General features: G+C 38.5%; 1 protein-coding gene and 1 long non-coding RNA gene across 5 annotated transcripts in view; one reads left to right on the forward strand and one right to left on the reverse strand.

The window, feature by feature from the left end:
- The window catches only part of LOC144456890 (uncharacterized), a 192,437-nt gene that overhangs the window by 42,803 nt on the left and 126,609 nt on the right, over positions 1 to 23,025 (reverse strand). The gene's annotated exons all lie outside the window — the stretch shown is intronic.
- LOC110220472 (stimulated by retinoic acid gene 6 protein-like) overlaps positions 1 to 23,025 on the forward strand; it is a 119,739-nt gene that overhangs the window by 34,863 nt on the left and 61,851 nt on the right. For all 4 annotated transcript variants that reach the window (XM_021004484.2, XM_021004485.2, XM_021004487.2 and 1 more), the window contains exons 2-8: positions 4,959 to 5,034; positions 9,744 to 9,844; positions 11,703 to 11,833; positions 13,441 to 13,561; positions 15,125 to 15,170; positions 18,628 to 18,756; positions 22,834 to 22,904. In XM_021004484.2, coding sequence (XP_020860143.1) covers positions 4,959 to 5,034; positions 9,744 to 9,844; positions 11,703 to 11,833; positions 13,441 to 13,561; positions 15,125 to 15,170; positions 18,628 to 18,756; positions 22,834 to 22,904 — 675 coding nt within the window. The remainder of the gene's footprint in view (positions 1 to 4,958; positions 5,035 to 9,743; positions 9,845 to 11,702; positions 11,834 to 13,440; positions 13,562 to 15,124; positions 15,171 to 18,627; positions 18,757 to 22,833; positions 22,905 to 23,025) is intronic.

Below are 23,025 nucleotides of genomic sequence, written 5' to 3' on the forward strand. Positions count from 1 at the left end.
TAGTGTCATATCTTTGAATGATTAAGTAATCATAATGTTTAAACTCAGTTGCAATTCTAATTTATTATATTCTTTTAGAAAAGTATAAATATACTTTGAATATACATTTTCATTCATTGAAATGGAACCATTTGTGTATATATGCATTTAAATAGTATTGTTATATAAAGGATGAAATTAATCAGCTACTACTTGCTTTGTATTGCTTATAATACCATACAGATAAAAGTAGGCATACAAATAAAGTGGCAGAGCAGATAGGTAGAGAATAGATCCAGGTCCATGCTACATTGTGTAATTTCTTTTTAAGTACATATAATATAAAAATAGTTATAAAAGGTACTGCATGTGCCTTTTTTTTTTAAATGAAGCATTTGTTTACATTTTAATTGGGTGAAAAGAGAAAACTGTGCATTTAGAATTCTAATGTCATCAAAGGCCATAGGGAAAATTAAATAATGTCAACAGAGAAAGTTAAATAAGATAAAGAGAGAGCCTAGAGGTAGTTTGGCTGCCGTTAAACAAAGAAAGAAATGGGAGGTGAAAAAGGAATACAGTAGGAAGTAAAGGAATAAGGAAAGAGAATTCATAATCTCACATAATAAGTGGTACATAAGATGAAGAATGTAGAAATCACTCTTGATCTTAAATATCTCCATTAATTTTTATTGTATATATTTTATCTCCTATTATCAGAGAAATTTGATACAAATATTTTCCCTCAATCAACATTTTCCCTTTTTATTTTTGCTTTGTTGATTTGGTCCCTGAACAAGCTTTTCAGGTTTATGTAATCAAATTTATCTATTTTACATTTTTAATCTATACTATCCCCTGTTTGCTCGAGAATTTTCCCTTTAACCAGAGTATCTGAAAAAGTACAGTTCATGCCAAATACCCATTTTCAGATTATTGCATTATTCTATTTGGTGTAAGAAACTGATCTAAACTTAATTTTTGCTGAATTGCTTTCCAGTTTTCTCCTCAAGTTTTGTCAGATAAGAAGTCCTTTAACTGTTCTCAGTTTATCAGGCACTGAGTTATTTAATTCAGTCAGGTCTAATTCTTGATTATCTGCTTTGTTTCATTTACCTGTTTTTTTTTCTTTCTTTTTTTTTTTGGAAGCAATGGGGGTTAAGTGATTTGCCCAGGGTCATACAGCTAGTGTCAAGTGTCTGAGGTCACATTTGAACTCAAGCCTTCCTGTCTCCAGGGCCAGTGCTCTATCTACTGTGCCACCTAGTTGTACCTATCTTTTTTTCTACTTCTTAACCAGTACTGAATAGTTTTGATAATTACTGCTTTATAAGATAGGTCTAAAGTTCTTCATTCCTACTTTTTATCATTTATCTTGAAATTATAGACTTTTTGCTCCTCCAAATGTATTTTTGCTTAGCCCTTCATACTTTCATTGGTACAGCTTTGAATCTATAAATTTATTTGAACGTAGCATTATTTTTATTACATTGGCAGAGCCTCCACCACTGGTGTCCACATTTACCCAACTCTCTTGGAAGCTGTAGCATAGGCAGCACCCACATCCCAGGAAAACCAGGTTAAGCCAGGTTGAGGGTAACCAAGAGGCCTCAAATCTGTCAGTGAGTTGAGGGGGGATATCTCCCCCAAGAATGTGAAGATCCTAGAGGAATGGGTGAATGAGAACAATCTGTTCCAATGGCCATGAAAGCAGCTGAAGCAGGCATTATGGAGTACTTAGAGCTTGGCTGGGCATCTAAGACACCAAAGTCAGTTATCTCCAGTTGTCTTGACTTTTGTCCTATCACTGGATTTCAATGACTCAGAAAGAGGTAGTGAGGCTGACAGCTTTACACAATTCTGCCTCACTTATCCAGTTCACACATAAGTCAAGACATTACCCTTGATGTCACTGGTTCTCTTCGAAAATGAAGGACAAACGACAACTGGCAGAGCTTAACTTTGAGCAAGAAATTTCTTTCATATTATTTGCCATTCTTCATTTCTTTGAAAAATATTTCATAATTGTAGCTATGTAAGTCTTGAGTATGTCTCAGTAGACTGATTTATAGATACTTTATGCATTTTATAGTTATTTTGAATGGAATTATCTTTTCTATTATTACTTTCTGGGTTTTGTTATTGGCATGAAGGAATGTTGATGATTTTTGTATATTTATTTCACATATACTACTACTATAATGAAGCTAGTTCATTTGCTGATTGTCTTGGGTTTTGTGACTTAATCTACCATGACAACTACAAAGGCAAATTCATTAAGATATTTGAAAGGAGCTATATAATGGTGAAGTGTTTACATTCTAAAGGGGAGAGAAGAAACAAGTGTTCCGTCAGAACTGTAACGTAGTCAAGGAGGCCCTTGAGAGGGAGTTAAATAAGACCAACAGAGAGCATGGAGGTGGTTTTACTTCTCTTAAACAAAGAAGAAATGGGAGGTGGGAAAGGAATATCCTAGGAAAGAAAGGAATAAAAAGGAGAGGGAACTTAATATTGCACATAATAATGGTACATGAGATGAAGAATATAAGAATGACCTTCATCTTACATATTTGTATCAATTCTCATTGTATATATTTTATATCATATCTTTACCAGAGAAATTTGGTACAGATGTTTTTCCTCAATCATTAACTTTCGTTTTTATCCTTGCTCTGTTGATTTGGTTAATGCACAAGCTTTTCAGGTTTATATAATCAAATTTATCTATTTTATGTTTTGTAATCTACATTATCCCTTGTTTGCCTGAGAATTTTCAAATAGAAATGATTGTGTCTCTTCTTTGCCAGTGTTAATGCCTTTATTTTCTTTCTCATCTTATTGCTACCATTAGCAAATCTAAAACTATGTCAAATAATAGAAAGGAGATGGACCATCCTTGCTTTACTCCCATATTTATTGGGAAGGCGTCTAATATTTCCTCATTACAAATAATGCTAGCTTTTAATTTTAGATACACTTTTTATCATGTTAAAAATGAACTTTCTCTGTTTATTATGTGTTTTGCATCTATTGCTGCAATTATGTGGAGTTTGGTATGCTGTTATTTTTAATATAGGTTTATGGGATCATAGATTTGAAGCTTGAAAGGATCTAAGAAGCCATAGTGTCCAACCCCATCATTTTAAAGGCAAAGAATTTAAGGCAAAGAGAAACAAAATAACTTGCCTAAAGTCACTCAGGTAGTAAGTGTCAGAGGCAAGATTTGAACCTAGGTCCTCTAATGCCAGAGACTGTATCCTTTCCACTATATTATGTCATCCTGGTATTAAGCCAGTTCGGTCATTATAAATAATTTATGATATTTTTCTATGGCCCTTTCACTAGGATTTTATTTAAAAATTTGGGTAAATATTCACTAGTGATATTGATCAATAGTTTTCTTTATTTGTTTTATCCTTTTGTAGTTTGATATTATACTTGTCTCCTACAGTAAATTTGGTAGTGTTTCCTTTGTAATTTTTGAGAATATTTCATGTAAGTTTTTAAGAATAGCTAGAATTTATATAGGTCTTTAAGGTTCACAAGGAACTCTATAAATTCTATCTTATTTTATACTCACAACCACCCTGGGGGGATAGGTGTCTATATTATTTCCATTTTACAGATGAGGAAACTGAGACTGAGAAAGGTTAAGTGGCTTGTCCACACAAGTAATAATTGGAAGAATTATGTTCTGCCACGTCTTTAGATTCCAAATCCAGTACTCTTTCCACTGCACAACACTGTCTATTGCACAAAGTAAACACTTTAAAATTATTGGTTGAATTGGGGAAACTTGGGCAAATTATTTAATCTCTGTGGACTCAGCTTCCTCATTTTTTTTTAACTGAGGGGACTAGACTAGATGATCTCTAAGATTCATTCCCCTCTAAAACTGTATTTCTGTAGGGATAACAATATGTGTAGGTCCCACCTTATAGGGTTGTCATGAGGTTCAAATAAGGTCCATCAAATACTTTTCAAATCTTAATGTACCACACGATAGTTCGCTGTTACTAAAACTGCTGACTGCATTTCTCATATTACAGTATATGCTGGGAAGGAGGGTGTTAGAGTTAGGGCATGGACAGCTGGGGATTCCTGGGCAAGGTAAGTAACAGATGAGCCCCAGGGGTCAGCAGGTAGCACAGTTTCACAAAAGAAAAAATGATACTAAAACAGTGGGGTCACACAATGGACAATGATATCCCAAAACTCAAAGGGGGGGGATCTTTAAAATGGCAACAGCAGGTACAAATATCTGTTAATAGTATGATTTAATCACTTCCTCTTCTGCTCTGCCTCTGGGCTTCTCTCTGATTCCTGTGGGGCAGGAGCCAATTGCAGCTGGTATGGGCACTACAGGTTAGGGGAGGCAGTTGGTGGAACTTGAGCTTAGAGCAGAGAGTCAGCTGTAGTTCCTAGTAAGTATGAAATAGCTAATGATACCTAGCATTTATATAGCTCCTCCTATATGCCAGACACTCTGTTAGGTCCCTTACAAATATCTCATTTGATCCTGACAGCAACTTTGGGAGGTAGGTGCTATTGTTGTCCCCATTTTATAGTTTAGGAAATTGAGGCATACAGTGGTTAAGTGACTTGACTAAGGTCATAAGACCAAGGTCTAAGTCTGGATATAAACTTAGGTCTTCCTGATTTCAGCCCAGTGCTCTAGCTGCCCAAGTCCATCCCACAAGGAAATCACAAAAGGAAAAGAAGAGTCTGGCGAACCTAAGAGTCTTGGGCAATGACCTCCCTGAAACTCTCAGCCTATGGAAGAACAAAGTTATCTAAACAATGGGCAAAGGAACTCAGTCAGGGTGCCCTCTGTTGAGAAGTACATTTTGTCATAAGCAGATAGGATAAGAATTTGAGAATGACAAAAGAACTCATTAAAAGTAACCGGAATCTAACAGTAAGCTAAGCATAAGACAATTACAAAGGTTAATGAATATATGGATTTTGTTTGTCTTTTTCAGGACTGCACAAACAAACAGCACTTGTGTGACCTCCATTGACATGGAACTCTTCCTGCACTATTCACTCATTCCATCAGTAAGTAAACTCAGGAAATAAGAGTAAACTTCTGCAATTATCAAAAGTAGAATCATAGATATGTCTGAAATTGTTCACACTGATCGTTTCTAATCTTTTATTTTTTCAGTCTCCCAACCATGCCCTCAAACCCCATAGAACAGTGCTTCCCACATTTTATGTAATGATATCCCCCTTTTTATAAAATCATTTATGCAAATAATTTTCTTAGTTTGTATTTTGTTTTTAAATAAGAAAAATTTTATTTTAATAAGAAAAATTTAGAACTGATTAAAATATTAATAGCAACATGTAAATGAATCTTAAACAAAGCTTAATAAAACAAAACAATTAACACACTCATATATTCATTGATGAAACCTTTTGATGGTCTTGTTTATAACATAAAAGTATCCATAATACTAATAATATTAATGTGATACTTGAGCTTGGTTTTGGGGGGCAAAGCTTCTACAGTCGTTGAATATATTGTTCTTCAAAATTATTTTTCAACAACTAATTAATATTTTTATCTTTGTTAACAACTACATTAGTACCTAAATAAGATGTCACAAATGGTAATGAAACCAGTATTACTTTATCTGATAAACCGGAATTCTTGATTTACTTATAACTAAAACAAAATAAGATTTTCAGTTTCAAACATTTGTTTCAAAGTACTATCACTAAACAAGCGTATAAACAGTTCTTATTCCAGAGAGCTTAGAAACATATGTTCATGGCAAATGGCTCCGTTATTCATTCATATTTAGAAATATCTAGGACCTAGCAACATCGTCAATAAAACCAACTTCGAAAGACTTAGGAACTCTGATCAATGCAATGATCAACCATGTCTCAATGCTAGCCCTGGACACATAACTTCACAGACTACGTGGTCTCAGGCCAACCTCTGGTCATGCTCGGACGCTGCCCTGCACTGGTATACTTTGGCTTTGCTGCTCCCTTTTCTGTTACCCTCAGTCTTCGAGCTGACTCCTGCAGTTCTAGGGTGGAAGAAGGCACTTACTGTAATTGCTCATTGACTTCCTTGATCATTATTCATTCTGGTGTGAACTTTGCTGGAGGTGGTTATATGTGAGCTAGGCACACTGCCTCCTATTCAGGAAGCCATCTTGCCCAGAAGTTCATATATTATAATACAATTAACTCACACACACACACACACACACACACACACACATGCACACACAAAGTTTAACTTTTAAGTTTATATGCTTCATGTTCAAATGCAGCAAAAAGAGTAAGGATACAGTTCACCTGTGTCATGAACTCCACAGTAATACAGGCAGATGGTTCTTGGCCATAGTAAGATTCAGCATGTACCAAATAAAAGCTGTTTTCATTTGTCCATACTATATTAAATAATCACTGTACTGTACTGCATTCTCTAACAGTTGGGTTGAATTGGTCACATTATTCTTAATTCATTGACTTTAATTTGAATTTTGTTTTAATTTCTAAAAGCAGATATATTTTTCAACAGCTGTGCTAAAAAAAAAATCTAATAATTTTTGCCATTGTTTCATCAGGTATGGATGGGGACTATTAGAAAACTCTGTCAAAAATGATGAAGTCATCACATAGCCACATCTCCTTCAGCATCTCTCCTCTACTTCTTAAAACTTCTCAGTACCATCAAACATTCTGAGGAAGCTAGATGGTGCAGTGGATAGAATGCTGGGCCTGGAGTCAGGAAGACCTGAGTTCAATTCTAGGCTTAGGCACTTACTAGCTATTTGATTCTAGGCAAGTCACTGCCTGACTCAGTTTCCTCATATATAAAATGGGGATAATAACAGCACCTACTTCCCAGGAATGTTGTGAGGATGAAACGAGATGATATTTGTAAAGTGGCTGGCACAAGCATAGCAAAAACTTAATAAATGCCTGTTTACTTCCTTCCATTCTGTCTCAGAGGGAAAAATATTTAGGCCTTTAGACTAATTTTTGGTTAGGGGCATTTGATTCAATCTCCTCAAGGACCTTGTCCAACATTCATACTTTCTTTGTTATATACTTTTAAGCTCTTCTCACACTATTACATCCTTCCTATTTGATATTCAATCATAAAGGATATTATGTTTTTTCATCAGACTAAAGAAACTACAACTTCATTAAGACTTTCTTAATTCATATGGAGGAACAAAAAATAAAGACTATCAAGGAAATTAATGAAAAAATGTGAAGGAAAGAGGTCTGGCAGTAAAATTATATTATAAAGCAGTAATCATCAGAATAATTTGGTACTGAATAAGAAACAAAGTGGTTGATCAATGGAATGGATTAAGAATTCAATATACAAAAACAAATGAGCACAGTAACCAGGTACTTGATATATCCAAAGACCTCAGCTATTGGGGCAAGAATTCATTATTTGACAAAAACAGATGGGAAAACTGGAAAGCATAGACGAATATGTTCCACTGTATACTAAGAAAAGGTCAAAATGGGTACATGATTTAGACATAAAGGGTAATATCATAAATAAAGTAGAGGAGTATGAAAAATATTACCTGTCAGATCTATGAACAGGGAAAGAGTTTATGACCAAACAAGGGACAGAGAGGTAAAATGAATAATTTTGATTACATTAAATTAAAAAGGTTTTGCACAAACAAAACTAATGCAGCCAAAATTAAAAGGAAAGCAGAAAGCAGGTGGTGAGGGAGGAATTTACAGAAAGTTTCTTGGACAAAGGTCTTATTTCTGAAATATATAGGGAACTGGGCCAAACTTATACAAATAAGAGTAATTCCCCAACTGATAAATGGTCAAAGAATATGAATAGGCATATCTTAGAAGAAAAAATCAAAGCTGTCAATAGTCATATGAAAAAATGCCCTAAATCACTAATTATTAGAGAAATACAAATGAAATAATTCTGAGTATAACCCAAAGGGCTATAAAACTGCATACTCTTTGACCTAGCAATACTGCTACTAGGTCTATACCCCAGAAATATCAAAGGAAAAGGGAAAAGACCCATGTGTACAAAAATATCTATAGCAGCTGTTTATGTGGAAATTTAAATTGAAAATCTAGAAATTAAAGGGATGCCCATCAATTGGGAAATGGCTGAAGAAGTTGTAGTACATGATTGTGATGGAATACTATTATGTTGTAAAAAAAATTATGAAGGGGATAGTTTCAGGCAAACCTGGAAAGACTTATATGACATGATGCAAACTGAAGTAAGCAGAATGAAAAGAACATGTACAAAATAACAGTAATATTGTAATCAATTGCGAAAAACTCAGCAATTCTGATCAATATGAGCCATGACAATTTCAAAGGACTTATGATGAAAAATGTTATCCGTCTTCAGACAGAGAACTCATGAACTCTAAGTTCAGATTGAAGCATATTTTTCCCCTTTATTTTGCTTGGGTATTTTTTTTTTTTGCAACATGGCTAATATAGAAATATGTTTTGTATGACTTTATACATATAACGGGTATCATGCTTATTGTCTTCTTTGAGAGGGTGGAAGAGGGGGTAAAGGGAGAAAGAATTTGAAATTGAAAGGAAAAAGAAAAAACAATTTAAAAATAAAAATATCAACTAAACTTTTCTTTTTAAATACAAATTTTGCAGAGAATTCCTTTTAGTCAAACCCTTCTCCAGGCCCTAAAATACAGATCAAGCTTTTCAGTTATATCTTTTTATTTTAAAAAGTATCTAACTGGACCTTACTCTTCTAGTTCCATCTGTTGCTACCATAACCCAAATTTCAATTCAAGCCTGAGGCATTTTGTGTGCTGCATACGTATGATTCTGGACTGATGGAGAGTGCAAGTGCTTTGGAGAGGAGCGACATTATTTTGTTTCAAATGAGACTCATGTGGTTCCAGACTCTTGGGGAATGACTCCAGATACAGAAAGAAAGGCAGAGACAGAGACAGAGACAGAGACAGAGACAGAGACAGAGACAGAGACAGACAAATGTAAGAAATGGCAAGATTGTAGGAGAAGACAGCTCAAAATATCTCTAATTTCTAGCTTGCCTCCTTAAACTTTGAGGACTGTCCCCTTGGCTGAGATCAGGGGCTCTCTCAGTTGAGCTGAGATCTCATCTCCCTCTCATCCAAAGAGCTCATTCCCTCTGTGTATTTTCTGGTGTATTCTCATCTGTACAGCTTTTCTAATATCTGTTATTTGCAAGGATCAGTAGGTTTGCTTGCTATTAGCTATTCATGATAGTCTTTTATGTAATTAGTATTTGTTGGAAAGAAGTCAAAAATTTTTAATTTCAACTTTTTTGTGTCTTTCTTTACCCCAGGATCATAAACTATGAACACAGTGGCCAGAGGAGTCAAAGGAGAAAATAATGATTGGTCACTTTTGTTTCTTTCCAGATGGGTTACAGCCTGCTGTAACTGGAGGAATGTTAAGGAGAGAAGAAGAAAGAGGAGAAAGATGAGGAGAAGAAGGGGAAGCAGATAAAGGGAAGGGGAAGAAGAAAAAGGGGAAGGATGGGAAGAGGGACTACTTTCTGGGAACAGGAAAAAGGATGGTAAATGGTAGGAGTAGCTGCTATTCCTAGTACTTTCCACCTACTCAGGATAAACTTTCACTTCTTCCCAGTTAGGCAACAGACTAATTAAGGAGTTTTATGTACAATACATTGCTCTCAGAATGGGACAGGACATGATTTTCTCTACTCTAATAGTAAGCATTACCAGTGCTGTCTTTTTTTGTTCTTTCAGTTTTTCATAATTATGGTTCTGTCCTTCCTCCAAAGAAGAGTTCATCACAAGCGGCTAGATGACAAGTCATATCTCCTTGGTAATCGTTTTGGGATTGTTATGTAAGTTCGACAAAGGTGCCACCTTAGATTTCAAACTAACTTCTCCCCTCAGAGTATGTTAGCTCTTAAGTGATAACATTTACCAGGAAGCCACAGAGGAAAGAACTCAATATGGGAGGTTGTATGTTCTATAAGTTCGTGTAATATCTATCACTGCAAGTAAAGATACAGGGAGGAAAAGTTTTATATACATATATATATATATATATATATATATATATATATATATATATATATATAATGTATGTATGTATATATATATATATAATGTATGTATGTATATATGTGTATATATGTGTGTGTGTGTGTGTGTGTGTGTGTATAAATATATACCTTGGTATGTATAATTGGAATTGCAATGAATTAAAATAACAAGAATAATTGTCTGTCTCTTGGGCAGCCACCCCTCTCATCCACGCTGCCTTTCTGAGTGCTATTGACCTGAATAAATCACATAGAAAGAGCCAGAGATTACTAACAGACAGCCTGTGATCCAATAGTATCATCCAGATGTCAGAAGAAATCAAGGAAGTTCCCTAGTGTATTGGGTGGATCATCTATGCAGAATGGATGGATTACGATCTAAAACATTGGCAGGAACATCCACATAGACGAGATCAGAGATCCATTTGACCATCATGTGTGGTCAAAATATCCCTTTCCCCCCCCCAAAAAAAAAGTCATAACACGGAGTAATTCCAGGCAATCGTGCAATGTCTCTCTTCCAGCATAACAGAAATGTCCCCTTGGCTTTCATGTGATACTGGCTGCTCTCCTCTTATCTACTACAGCAAACGGCATGAAATTCCTCCCTTTAATGAACTCACAGTCACTTCCAAGTCTACTTGTTGTTTAGTCCATTAGTGGTGTCTGACTCTTCGTGACCCCATTTGGGGTTTTCTTGGCAAAGACACTGGAGCAGTTTGCCGTTTCCTTCTCCAGCTCATTTTACACATATGGGAAATGAGGCAAATAGGATTAAGTGACTTGGCAGGAGTCACACAGCCAGTAAGTGTCTGAGGTCGCATTTGAACTCAGGTCCTCCTGACTCCAGGCCCAGCACTCTGTGCACTTTGGTGCCACCTAGCTGCCCCGAGTCTACAGGGTGCACTTTACATCCTGATGAAAACAACCATCAAGCAGCTATGTTTTTGTTACCACCCAAATCTAACCCCTTTAAGCCTACAGGTCTAGAGTTTCATAGATGTTCTAATGGTACTTTGTTACTGTCCATCAACTGAGTCAAGGGAGCATTTCTGCTAATTTTATCATTTTTAGTGTCAGAGAGCTTGACCAGGGAGTCTGGTCAATGCTGAATGTTTACAAATAAAAATAACTAGCAGAGATAAAATTCACTTGTCTTTATTAAACATATTCTCAATGTGTTTCAGCATCTTGGAACTTCTAAATCCAAAATTTTGCTTTCTTTTTTTTTTTGGTGAGGCAATCAGGGTTAAGTGACTTGCCCAGGGTCACACAGCTAGTAAGTGTCAAATGTCTAAGGCCAAATTTGAACTCAGGTCCTCCTAACTCCAAGGCCGGAGCTCTATCCACCTCACCACCTAGCTGCCCCTTAAATCCAAAATTTTGGCCCACTGGGGAAAGCTTCAAACGTCAAGGATCGTTTCTAGCAAAAATGGTCATCTAAAAACAGTTTTTCTACCTCCTCACTCTGTTTCAGCCCTTTCTCATTCAGGATCATTAGGAGGCAATGAGACAACAATTGAAGCAATAGGATTTGAGCTTCTTGCTGAAGTCCTCAGACAGTTTTGTCCTTGGGGGAGAGGGGGTGGAATTGCTGCATTAGACACTGAACATCTAAAGACCTGGCTCACACAGCAATGTATCTTGTTTGCAGTCCCCTGGATTTCATTGGAACATTCAATAATCGATGGTCATATGGAATTGCATTTGGAGCTACGGCAAATAAAGTCATGTTCTTATTTTCTGAAGGCTACCAGCCCCTGCAAGTACCACAGTGGGCACAAGGTAGTGAGGTTTTTTATTGCTGTCGGTTTTTTTTAACTCATGTTGATTTCTTCTCCATTCAGCAAAATGTCGCTACTCTTCTCTAGAGATCGTCAGAAATGGAATCTGTCCTCATTTGTTGGGAAAGGAGTAGCTGGTGTGAAAAGTGAAAATGAAGTCCCTTCAGGAGCTCTTCCTGAGGCTGTGAAACCGTGATAGCAAGCTTTCTTGGACTTCATGCTGTTTTGCCTAGGATGACCATGGTTTCCTCACAACAGTAAATGAAATAAGGCACTGAGTTGCTGAATTCCTTCCCATTAGTGATTGTATTTTATCTACTAGTATTGATTCGCCTTGATTTTACCAGCTTACAAATGACCCATATTAGAGGGCTGGGATAAGTACGTACATACCTAACATACATATTTCCACCCCTGCCTCCATTGTCATGCAAACCATGGGAAAGAACTTGGAGGTTTTTAGGGAGTCTGTGGGTTCAAAACTGGATTGTGGTTTAAAAAGTGTCAAAAATTACAGGCACTTGTCCTCATTACTTATAGCTCAGTAAAGCTGACCAGCCTCCCTCCTGGCCAGCCTGCCTGTACATATCCATCCATGAGCTGCTTGTATTTGTTTTCTACTTTGCTTTGTTATCATGGTCTGACATTCTACCAATGAGAGAATAACAATAATAACAACAACTCATATTTATATAAACTTTAAAACTTTCAAGGTTCTTTTATATATACAATTTCTCATTTGGTTTAACAAGACTCCTCTTTTAAAAAGAGGCAGCTGAGTGTGGGGCACAGGGTAAGAATAGTCGACTTGGAGTCAGGAAGACCTGAATTCATAGACTGCCTTATACACTTACCAGTAGTGTGGCCCTGGGTTACTTAACCTCTTTTAGGCTCAGTCATCTCAACTGTAAAATGGGCATAATAATAGCATCTATCTCCCAGGGTTGTTGTAAAGATCACATGAGAGAAGATTTGTAAAAACTGTTTAGGACAGTGCCTGACACATAGTAGGGGTGTATAAATGCTTGCTATCATTGCTATTTATTGTTATTGTTTAGTCTATGAGTCATGTCCAACTCTTCATGACCCCATTTGGGGTTTTCTTGGCAAAGATACTGGAGTGGTTTGCCATTTCCTTCTCCAGCTCATTTGACAGATGAGGAAACTGAGGCAAACAGGATTAAGTGACTTGCCCAGGGTTACACAGCTAGTAAGTGTCTGAGGCTAGATTTGAACTCAGGAAGATGAGTGTTCCTGACTCCAGGCCCAGCACTCTATGCATTGCACCACCTAACTGCCCTATTATTGCTGTTACGTGTTGCTTTACAACATCTCAAGCTTTTGAGAAGGTCTACTGTACAAGGGAAGATTGTGTGGCTGCTTACAGCACCAAAATGTTCATTGACTTCTGCTGGAAAGGAAGAGAGAGAGGCTAGTCTACATGGACCTACACTCATTCATAAGTCTAGCCATGGAAACCGGTGCCTGGGTTCATTCAGGTCACTACCATGAAGCAGTAGACTACTCCATTTAGAAATGGTTGTCTTCACTGTGACAAAAAAAAAATGTAATTGAATCATTAACACCATTTACCCTTTCTCTCCTCAGCTGTTGTGCTCCTGATAGGAGGCATTGAAGTCGGACTCTCACATTTTCCATTTTTTGCCTGCCTTTCATCAGATTTTAGACTAATAAGTTCCATCCTTGGATTTATGTACTCTCTAATTTGGTAAGAGGCATGATTTTTACACATGGCTCCTTTGAAAAGTCCTTGTAGCAACACCAGCCATATTTTTTAAATCTATTAATAATTGAGTAACCCCTTTTAGAAATCAGGATATCTGAGAAGGTGAGAATGAATCTCAGCTCTTATTTGAATATTTCATCAATATCCCATTTTTTTGCATCTCTCACTCACTCACTTTTTAGGTCACTAGTGCCTCTGGGGTAGAACACATACAGAACCTAATATTCGAAACCCTCTACAATCATCCTATAAGCCATTATGTCCCAACATTATCCCACTCTCCTTCATGCATTCTACATCATAGCCAAACTGAACTCGTTTCCTGACTTCAATATGCCATCTCCCATTTTTGCACATTCAATACAAGCCATGCCCTTTATGTGGAATGTACTCCCTCCTCATCCCTGCCATTCAAAATCCTCTCCATTTAAGTTAGGAGTTTTAAATCTTTTATGTGTATCATGGACCCCTCTGACAGTCTAGTAAAACCTATGGACCTTTCTCAGAAAAAAAGTTTTCAAATCTATGAAATACATAGAATTAAAAAGAAAATCAATTACATTGCAATACAATTGTCAAAATAATTTATAACAACTTCATGGACCCTAGGTTTAGGACCTAGGGTTTTAAAGCTTAACTCAGGTGTTACCTCTTCTACATAGCCTTCCCACCCTCCTTCCCTCCCCTCTCTCCTCAAACATTTCTAGAGCACTTTATCTGGATCACCCCTCCCTCCTCATCACCCTTTACCTTGTATTATTCTTGTCTTTGTATGTACCACATCACATTTCCCCCAGTACTACCCCCATCTCACCAAGTAATCTCTTTGGAGGCTGGGACTTCTCTCACCTAAGTTTCTGAAATTAGATAGAATGTAATTATGACAATAAAATTCCTAATCAGAGCAATGAAATACAAAGCAGAAAGAAACAGCCCTCATCCATGACTCACAGTAGTTCTAAGGCTCACGCTGTTCGAAAATACAGTTCATTAGAGACTCCACTGTACAGGATAGGAGCTGAACCTACAATTTCATTCATATAGAAACCTTCTATGGCAGGAAATTCCCTCCTTCAATTCAGGTTGTCAAAGTAGAGTCTCAGAGGGCTGCCCAGAGCATTGAAAAGTTGAGTGATTTGCTGGTGTCCTACAGCCGAAAATGTCAGAGGTGGTATTAAATCCAGGTCTTCCTGGCTTTGAGACCAACTTCCTAACTATCCTGCCTAGCTGCCTCTCCATTTTCCAGGATGGGGGTGGTGTGGGGAGAAGGGGAAGAAGTAGGGTGCATATACATTTGTAGTCCTGGTATTTGATTTTTAAAAATTTGCTATTTTAATATTGCATCTTGTCCTACTTGAGAGAAATACATTATTTCCTTTTTCTGGACCTCAGAATCTAGAAAATGGGATTGGACAAAGGAGGTCTTCAAAGTCTCTTTTTGTTCTAAAGTTCTGTGATGCAGTGAATCATTCATTCCACAAAGGTGTGCTAAGCAATTGAGGGGAGTGGAGTAACAATCAAAATCGGTGGTATTGTGTTTTTCAGGTTTGCTATCACAATCGTGCATATTGTGCAGTGTCCACATGGGCAGGTAAGTCAGCCCAGGGAAGGAATAGTATTTTAATACATTCATTTGCCCTCTAAGTATCAATTTGCACAAATGGTCTTTAAAAAATGAGTAAAAGAATGAGGAATCAACTGTTTTCCCTGTCTGCATCTGCCCATTCCTAGGAAAATGTTCAGAGTAAAGCCTGGATTAGACCAAGATCAAAGCATATTTCTCTAAGCTAAGTCAGAGCTGAACAATGATTAGAAGGCTGGAGTCAGGAAGACCTAGGTTCAAAGCTTGCTTCTGATTATGTGATTATAAGTAAGCCATTTAGCCTCAGTTTCCTCATCTGTAAAATGAAGATAATACCTTCAGTACAAGGGTACAGTAGTGGAAATTCATTCCTTTTAACCCTGTCCATAAGCTTGGCAGTTTTTTAAATTTTTATTTCAAAACTTTGATTTCCAATCTTATCTTAATATATTTTATTTTATGCATATTAAAAGATTCTTCTGAAGTGTCCACAGATTTCACCAGCCTTTCAAATAAGTCCATGACATTAAAAGGCTTAAGAACTCTTGCTTTAATACTTTTCTTAAAAGATTGTGTGAGCCTCAAATGAGACAATGAATGAGTGTAAAACACTTGGCCAACCTTAAAGCACAAAGCCATCTCAAGCAACAGGAACATCCCAAGCCCAAGCACCCCCAACCCAAGTGGAGGGCTCCCAAGGGGGAAGCTTTGAAGATCAGGGACTTGCTGCTGAAAAAGACACCAGAGTCACAGCATGTGAGACAGATCCAGAGCTGGAAGGTCCCTTGGAGGTCACCTAGTTCAACCCCTTTATTTTTCAAATAATGGAACTGAGGACCAAAGAAAATTAAATGACTTGTCTAAATGACATAGGTAGTAAGTGTCTGAAGCTGTACTTGAACCTAGGTCTTCGACTTTCTATCCATATTATTTCCACTTGTATTACTTGGGCAAAACAGGTCCCCCACTGCATTCGGGACCATCTCCAGTTGTCCTGATCCATATCTCGCCACGGACCCAGACGGCTCCAGAGGAGAGAGTGAGGCTGGCGACTTTGCACAGCCTCCCTTACTTAAATCCAATTCATTTCCAAGTCATGGCATCACCTCCCTGACGTCATGGTCCTCTTCGAGTATGAAGGACAAACAGCAGCAGCAGCGGTGGCAGCGGCAGCCGATGCCGATAAACCTTGCTGTCCCTTTCTATTCCATAGGCCTAACATCGATATTTGCAGTAGCCACCTACAGCAGCTAGGTGGCGCAGTGGACAGAGTGCCAAACCTGGAACGGGGAAGATTTGAGTTCAAAATCAGCTTAGGACACTTATTAGCTGTCTGACCTTGGACAAGTTAGTTCATCTCTGCTTGCCTCAGTTTCCTCAACTATAAAATGGAGATACTAACTGCACCTACATCCTACGGTGGCTGACAGGATCAAACGAGAGAATATTTGCAAAGCATTTAGCAGAGTGCCTGGCATGTAATAGGCACTATATAAACACCTGTTTCCTTCCCTATTAGACAGACAGAGAGACAGACAGACAGGTAGACACACACACACACACACACACACACACACACACACACACACGCACACACAAACACACATTTAGACTTTCATGGAAAGAGATGCTAGGAGATTGAAGTAACTGCTCGCCCATCATTCAGATACCCTGGTGTTGACCCTGCTTTGAAATATCCCAAGCAGAGCATTAGATTTTCTTCATTCCCCAAAGTTACCTAAACAGAAGAATAAACCAAGACTGCTGCAAAGAGACAACCTGGAAGAAAAATGAAAAAGGCAAAACCCTTTTCTGAACAATTAATAAATCATGAAGCTGTCAAAGAAGCTGTCAGGTTTTAATATCTGATAAGGATGAAATGGAGTATGGAAAACGGTGACCTTGTGACCAAAACTGAATGAAAAATGAGATATTGAGCCAGGGCCATCCTTAAGAGTAGAAAGGCTGTGGTGCTGAGCAAGTCTCTGGACCAAAATATTTTCCCATCACCTGTCGTGGTGCCTGAAATTTCACCATTAGAAATTCATTCCTTTGAGTTATTGATTTTTTTTTCATCTCCAGGAATAACCCTTAAATAACAAAATAACCTCAGATAAATAGAAAAGATAGATAATTGGAAATAGATAAATTAGATAAAATTCCAAGTTAGTTCTTATCAACTAACAATTTAGGGGGAATTATGATGTTGAACATAAGGTAGCCTGTCATGGTAGTCAAAGCATTGCATTTGGAACTGGGAAGACCTGGGTTCAAAACCTGCCTCAGATTTTTTACTAGCTCTGTAACTGTGGGCAAGTCACTTCACCTAGTTGAGTCTCAGGCAGCACTCTAAGACTATAAGTATTAGAAGGTTGCACTCTACTACAAATGGGAGGAATTAGAACAATAATGAAATTACTAGTCTGGGACTGTGATTTCATTAGAGTAAAGAACTCTCAGTGGGGAAATTCCTTTCACTGATGCAAATCAACAACTTCTCTGTAACACAATATTAGGGGATTGCCTTTGTCACTGAAAGCTTAAATGGTCTGCCCATGGTCACAGAGCTAGCTAGTATGTGTCAGAGGCGGGATTGGAACTCTGACACAGACTCAGAAAGAATGTGTCTTCCTGACTTAATGGCTCACCCAGTAATACTACATCAAATTACCTCTCAAGGGAATAATACTATTGATAATATCTCACATCTGGATATCAAGTTACAGTTTACAAAGCGCCTTCACATATACTATCCCGTTTGTTCCTTGGATCAAGTCCTTTTCTCAACATGAGAGGGAAGCAAAAAAGATGGTGGTGGAGGGGGAAGGGAGAAAACAAGTATTTATTAAGCACCTACTATGTGCTAGGCCCTGTGTTAAGAACCTTACAAACATTATCTCCTTTGATCCTCACAATATTCTTGGGAGTTGGGTGCTATTATTGTGCCCATTTTACAACTGAGGAAACTAAGATGGACGGAGCTTAAGTGCCTTCTCAGGTTGCCACAGCTAGTTATCTGAAGGCATATTTGCACTCAGGTCTTCCTTGACAACAGGCCTTGACAACATCCATTGTGCCACCAATCAGCACCAGGAAACCTCGATTCTAGTCCCAACTCTGCCACAAACTAGAGGTTGTGACCATGAGCAAATTTCTCCACCTCCCTGAGGAGCATTTTCCTCCACATAAAATGGCACTGGATTGGTGGTTAGATGGAAAATCGCTAAGCCTCCTTCTCCTTTTGATGTGTCATATCTGAGCGAGGGTAACCAAGGCAAACTTCCATCGTATTTGGAGCAGATACTCCTTCCTTCCTTCTTTCCTTCCTTCTTTCTTTCCTTCCTTCCTTTTCTTCCTTCCTTCTTTCCTTTCCTTCTTTCCTTCCTTCTTTCCTCCCTTCTTTCTTTCCTTCCTATATGTGAGACTTTAGAAGTCTTATATTTATCTGTTTTGGTTTCTATTGCAGCTAATTGGAGCGTATGAAACTGTTATCTTCTATTGGCCCTCCCTGCTGTGTCTGGCTTTCCTCTTAGGCCGTTTTGTGTTCATGTTTGTAAAAGCTCTGAAGATTCATCTAGGCTTGGAGGTTCAAAATGTGAGTAGCACCCATCTCCACACCCACGCCATCTTTAAAAAAAAGTCAGCTTTATGATTATCTATTTAAGAAGTCTGTGTGCCCATGTAAGATATGTATGCCCACGTGGGTTGTCTAAAATGTGGCTGGAAAAATAGCCTTGGAATCTTGCCCATGCCTTTTCCAAGGGAGATTATACTTCCTGCCTTGAGATAAACAGAGAAAGGGCCTTGTATTTCTAAGAGGGGTATTGGATTAGAATTATGTCTGTCTTCTTCCCTAAATATTGATGATGTAGGGATACAATAGGTTGAAAACAATAGCTACTTTCCTGTCATTAGACTTTAAGGGGAGAGGGTAGTCCTGAGCTTATACTCACTGGCATGGAACCTTCCCACCAAATGCTGGTTACTGAAAAGACCATCACAATCTTGAATGTTGAGAAAATTCATTTATCCAAGCAAAAAAGCAAAGAGAAATTGGAGAAGCTACAAGGATTAGAGTGTATCAGAAAAATACACAGGAGTGAATGAGCCCTTCTGATGAGAGCAAGATAAGATGCCAGCTTGAACCAAGTGATGTCACCCAAAGAGATATTCTCTTTCCAAAGCATTTCTCTGTGTCTTTCTCTTCGTCTCTCTCTCCAAAGTATCCTTCAAAGAATGTGTTTCTCTGTCTCTCTTCTCTCAGGTTCTCTACTTTTTTTCCTCTCTCCAAAGCATCTCTCTCTCAAATACCTCTTTCATGTCCTCCCTCTCTCCCTCTCCTCTCTTCTTTCTCTCACTCTCTTGTCTCTCTCTTCTCACTCTCTGTTTCTTTTCTGTCTTTCTCTCTTTGTCTCTTATCTTCTTGTTTTCTCTTTGTCTCTCTCTCCATCTCTCTTCTGTCTCTCTCCTCTCTTTTATCTCTGTCTCTTTCTTATCTCTCTCCTCTCTTCTCTCTCTCTTCTCTCTCTCTCTTTCCTGTCTCTTTGCCCCTTTTCTCTCTCTTTGTCCCTTTTCTCTATCTTTCTGTCTCAACCCTCTCTCCTTGCTCTTTCTATTTCTTCTCTTTCTCCTCTCTTCTGTCTCATTGTCTCTGCATCTCTGTCTCTTTGTCTTTCTCTGTCTCTCTATCTCTATCTCTCTTTGTCTCTCACTTTTTGTCTCTGTCTCCATGTGTCTCCACTTGTCTGTCTCCCCTCTTTCTCTCTCTCTTTCTCTCTCCTTCCTCTCCTCTATGTGCAGCATCATGCAAAATGCTGTAAATCACACATGCAAACAATTTCCTTTATGCACAACTACTTAATAATTCCCTTGTTCATTTTGCTGTGAAATGCACTGACAAATCTCAAAATGAATCATAGCGTGTGGGGAAATGGAAAAAGAATAAAACTACAAAACAAACAAAATAAGATACTGGAGTGGTTTGCCATTTACTTTTCCAGGAAATGTTTTTCCTATCGCTTAGATTTCCTCTAATCTTTCTTACCTCAACCAGACAAATAGAGCTCATTTTCATCACCTTTCCCCAAATAGCTGGTGACCCAGAGCAAAGAATTGGTCTATACAAGCTATGATAAGGTCTTCTCTCCTTTACAGAACAAATTCTTTCAGTTGTGTCTGACTTCTTATGTCTAGGCCAGGGGTGGGGAACCCGCAGCCTCAAGGCCACATGTGGCCCTCTAGGTCCTCAAGTGCAGCCCTTTGACTGAATCCAAACTTCATAGAACAAATCTCAGAATCTGAAGAGGGCCACATATGGCCTCCAGGTCACCCCTAGTAGGCTCTCCCACACCTCCACAACATTTGTGCAACTCAGAAGGGGTCACAACTAAGACAGAGTGACAGGGGCTTTGCTCAGGAGTACCAAATTTAGAAGGTACCAGTGGGAAAAATAAATGAACTCAGCACCCAGTTTGCAAGAATATTTTGTCAAAATAAGAATCTATTACAAGACCCATTTCATGTCTCATCTAGGTAAGTTCCTTGCCTCTCCTCTCACTGGGAGCTTCCTGCTCTCCGATACCTGCAGCTGCCTTGTGATGGCCAAGGTATCTGTCACTGCTGCCCCCCTCCTTTGCTTTCCAATTGCTTCCCCAGGAACATAAATTGTTAGTTACAGCTCAGGTCCCAGGTGATAGTTAAAAATATTCTCCCTGTGGCTTATGAAAGGTAGTGAATTCTCATTTAATACATAAGACTTAAGAGACAGCTTGATGTAATGAAAAGAGGGCTGGGGTTGGAGTCTGAAGGCCTGAATTTGAATTCTGCCTCTAAAACATACTACATTTGGACCTCATGGACATAACTACTCAGATCTTTGGCTTTTTCATCAATAAGTTAGAAATGATAATGCTTGTTTCTGCTAGACAATTCACAGAATTTCTGGGAGGAAAATACCATAAAAACCTCAAAGCACCGCATCAATAGGGACAGGGACAAAATTTGTGATTTCAATCATAAAAAGAATTTCTAGGTGAGGCAATTCTCTTTTCCTTTGCAAGTTGCCGCCTTTTCCAATCAGAGTTGCCTAGAGGTTAAGTGACTTGCCCAGGGACATATGGCCAGTATGTACCAGAGAGGCTATTCAAACCCAAATCTTCCTGGCTGCAAGACTGGCTCTCTCTCCACTGTACAACTCTCTCACTACCTATACCAGCATTTAAATCAATGAAAGTTATTGTAGCAGGACAGCCAGGGCTATAGAGAATAGAATTTCTGGCATTTGAAATATCAGTATTTATAAAATTTCCTTCATTGTTCATACTACTCTTTTCTCACACTCAGAGGGTTTTAGCTCCTGGAAGGACTGGAGACAGGGGTGGGAGGGAGAGATAGAGAGAAGGTAGGTCTTCAGCTTTCCTGTTTTTATACAGAAAAGGGTTCCATCTCTGTGACAATAATTCACACTGATACAAATGCTGACACTTTGGCAATTTTTCAATTCTTCAGTTCCAAGGGGGATATTAAGGAAATTTGGGTAGAAGAGCAGACATAAGACCAGAGCATTATTCCTTCTTATTTCTGCATAGGATATAGAAATCTGTTGCCTGTGTGAACTAAGGAGCTATAAAAAGGTGGAGGGAGGGTGGAGAAACTACTTAATTTGGGCATTACAGTAATTTTTGGAAATAGGGAGCAACCTCAGCGGTTTAGGGATATAAGGTAAAAGTGATAAAAACAATGAACTACACAGGTAAGCAGGAGGAAAATAGTCTCTGTAGAGGCAGCTAGGTGGCACAGTAAATAGAGTATGGGCTTAAAGTCAAAAAGACTGAGTTCAAATATGTCCACAGACACTTTTAGCTGTGTAAGTCACTCAACCTCTGTCTGCCTCAGTTTACTCAACTGTAAAAAGGGGGAAATAATAGCGCCTACTTCCCAGGTACGTAGAAGATATTTTGAGAACAGATGGAAGGTAATGTAAAGTGGGGGAGGAAGCTAGATGGCTCAATAGATAAAGCTCTGGACTTGGAATTAGGAAGAACTGAGCTGGAATCTGGCTTTAGATACTTACTAGCTGTGTGGCCTTGGGCAAGTCACTTAACTTTTGTTTGCTTAGGAGGCAGGTAGGTGACTCAGTGGAAAGAGTGCTGGGCCTGGAGGTAGGAAGACATGAATTCAAATCTGGCCTCAGATACTTACTTACCACCTGTGTGACCCGAGGCAAGTCATTTAACCTCTGTTTGCCTTAATCTACTGGAGAAAGAAACAGCAAACAAGTCCAGTATCTTTCCCAAGAAAGCCCCATGGACAGCATTGGTGTGCTATGGTCTTTGGGGTCACAAAGAGTCGAACACAACTAAACAGCAACAACAATGTAAAGGGAAAGGCACTAGCTGTAAGGGGGCCCTGTAAATTGGACCAAGAAGGGCCCGCTGCAGATGGTGGGCTTTGTGCTAAGTCTTGAAGGAAGCCAGAGAAATTAATAGGCTGGAGGGGAAGAAGGAAAGCATTCCAAGCATGGGAGACTGCCAATGCCAAAGCACTGCGATGAAGGTGGAATATCATAGGTAAGAAATGGCAAATGAGCCAATGTAGCTGGATCATAGAGTGCACAGAAGGGAATAAATCATAAGGGGACTGGAAGGTCAAAGCCCTTCTCCTTTTGCTGTAGGAAGAAAGATCCTTCCTGGAAGTTCATCAAGCAGAGCATGTGAAACAACTCATGAGAAAACCACCAGAACAGTAAGTAAGACTTGATTACTTGTCCCCGACCTAAGCAGGCCATCTGACTTGTGATATTCCTCATCTTTCCTCCCTGTGATTCTGTTATGTCACCTCATTGTCCCCAACCAGTACTTTCTAG

The sequence above is a fragment of the Phascolarctos cinereus genome, unplaced genomic scaffold, assembly GCF_003287225.1.
Source record: "Phascolarctos cinereus isolate Bilbo 61053 unplaced genomic scaffold, phaCin_HiC Scaffold_4;HRSCAF=312, whole genome shotgun sequence".
In the NCBI taxonomy this organism is placed as follows: domain Eukaryota; kingdom Metazoa; phylum Chordata; class Mammalia; order Diprotodontia; family Phascolarctidae; genus Phascolarctos; species Phascolarctos cinereus.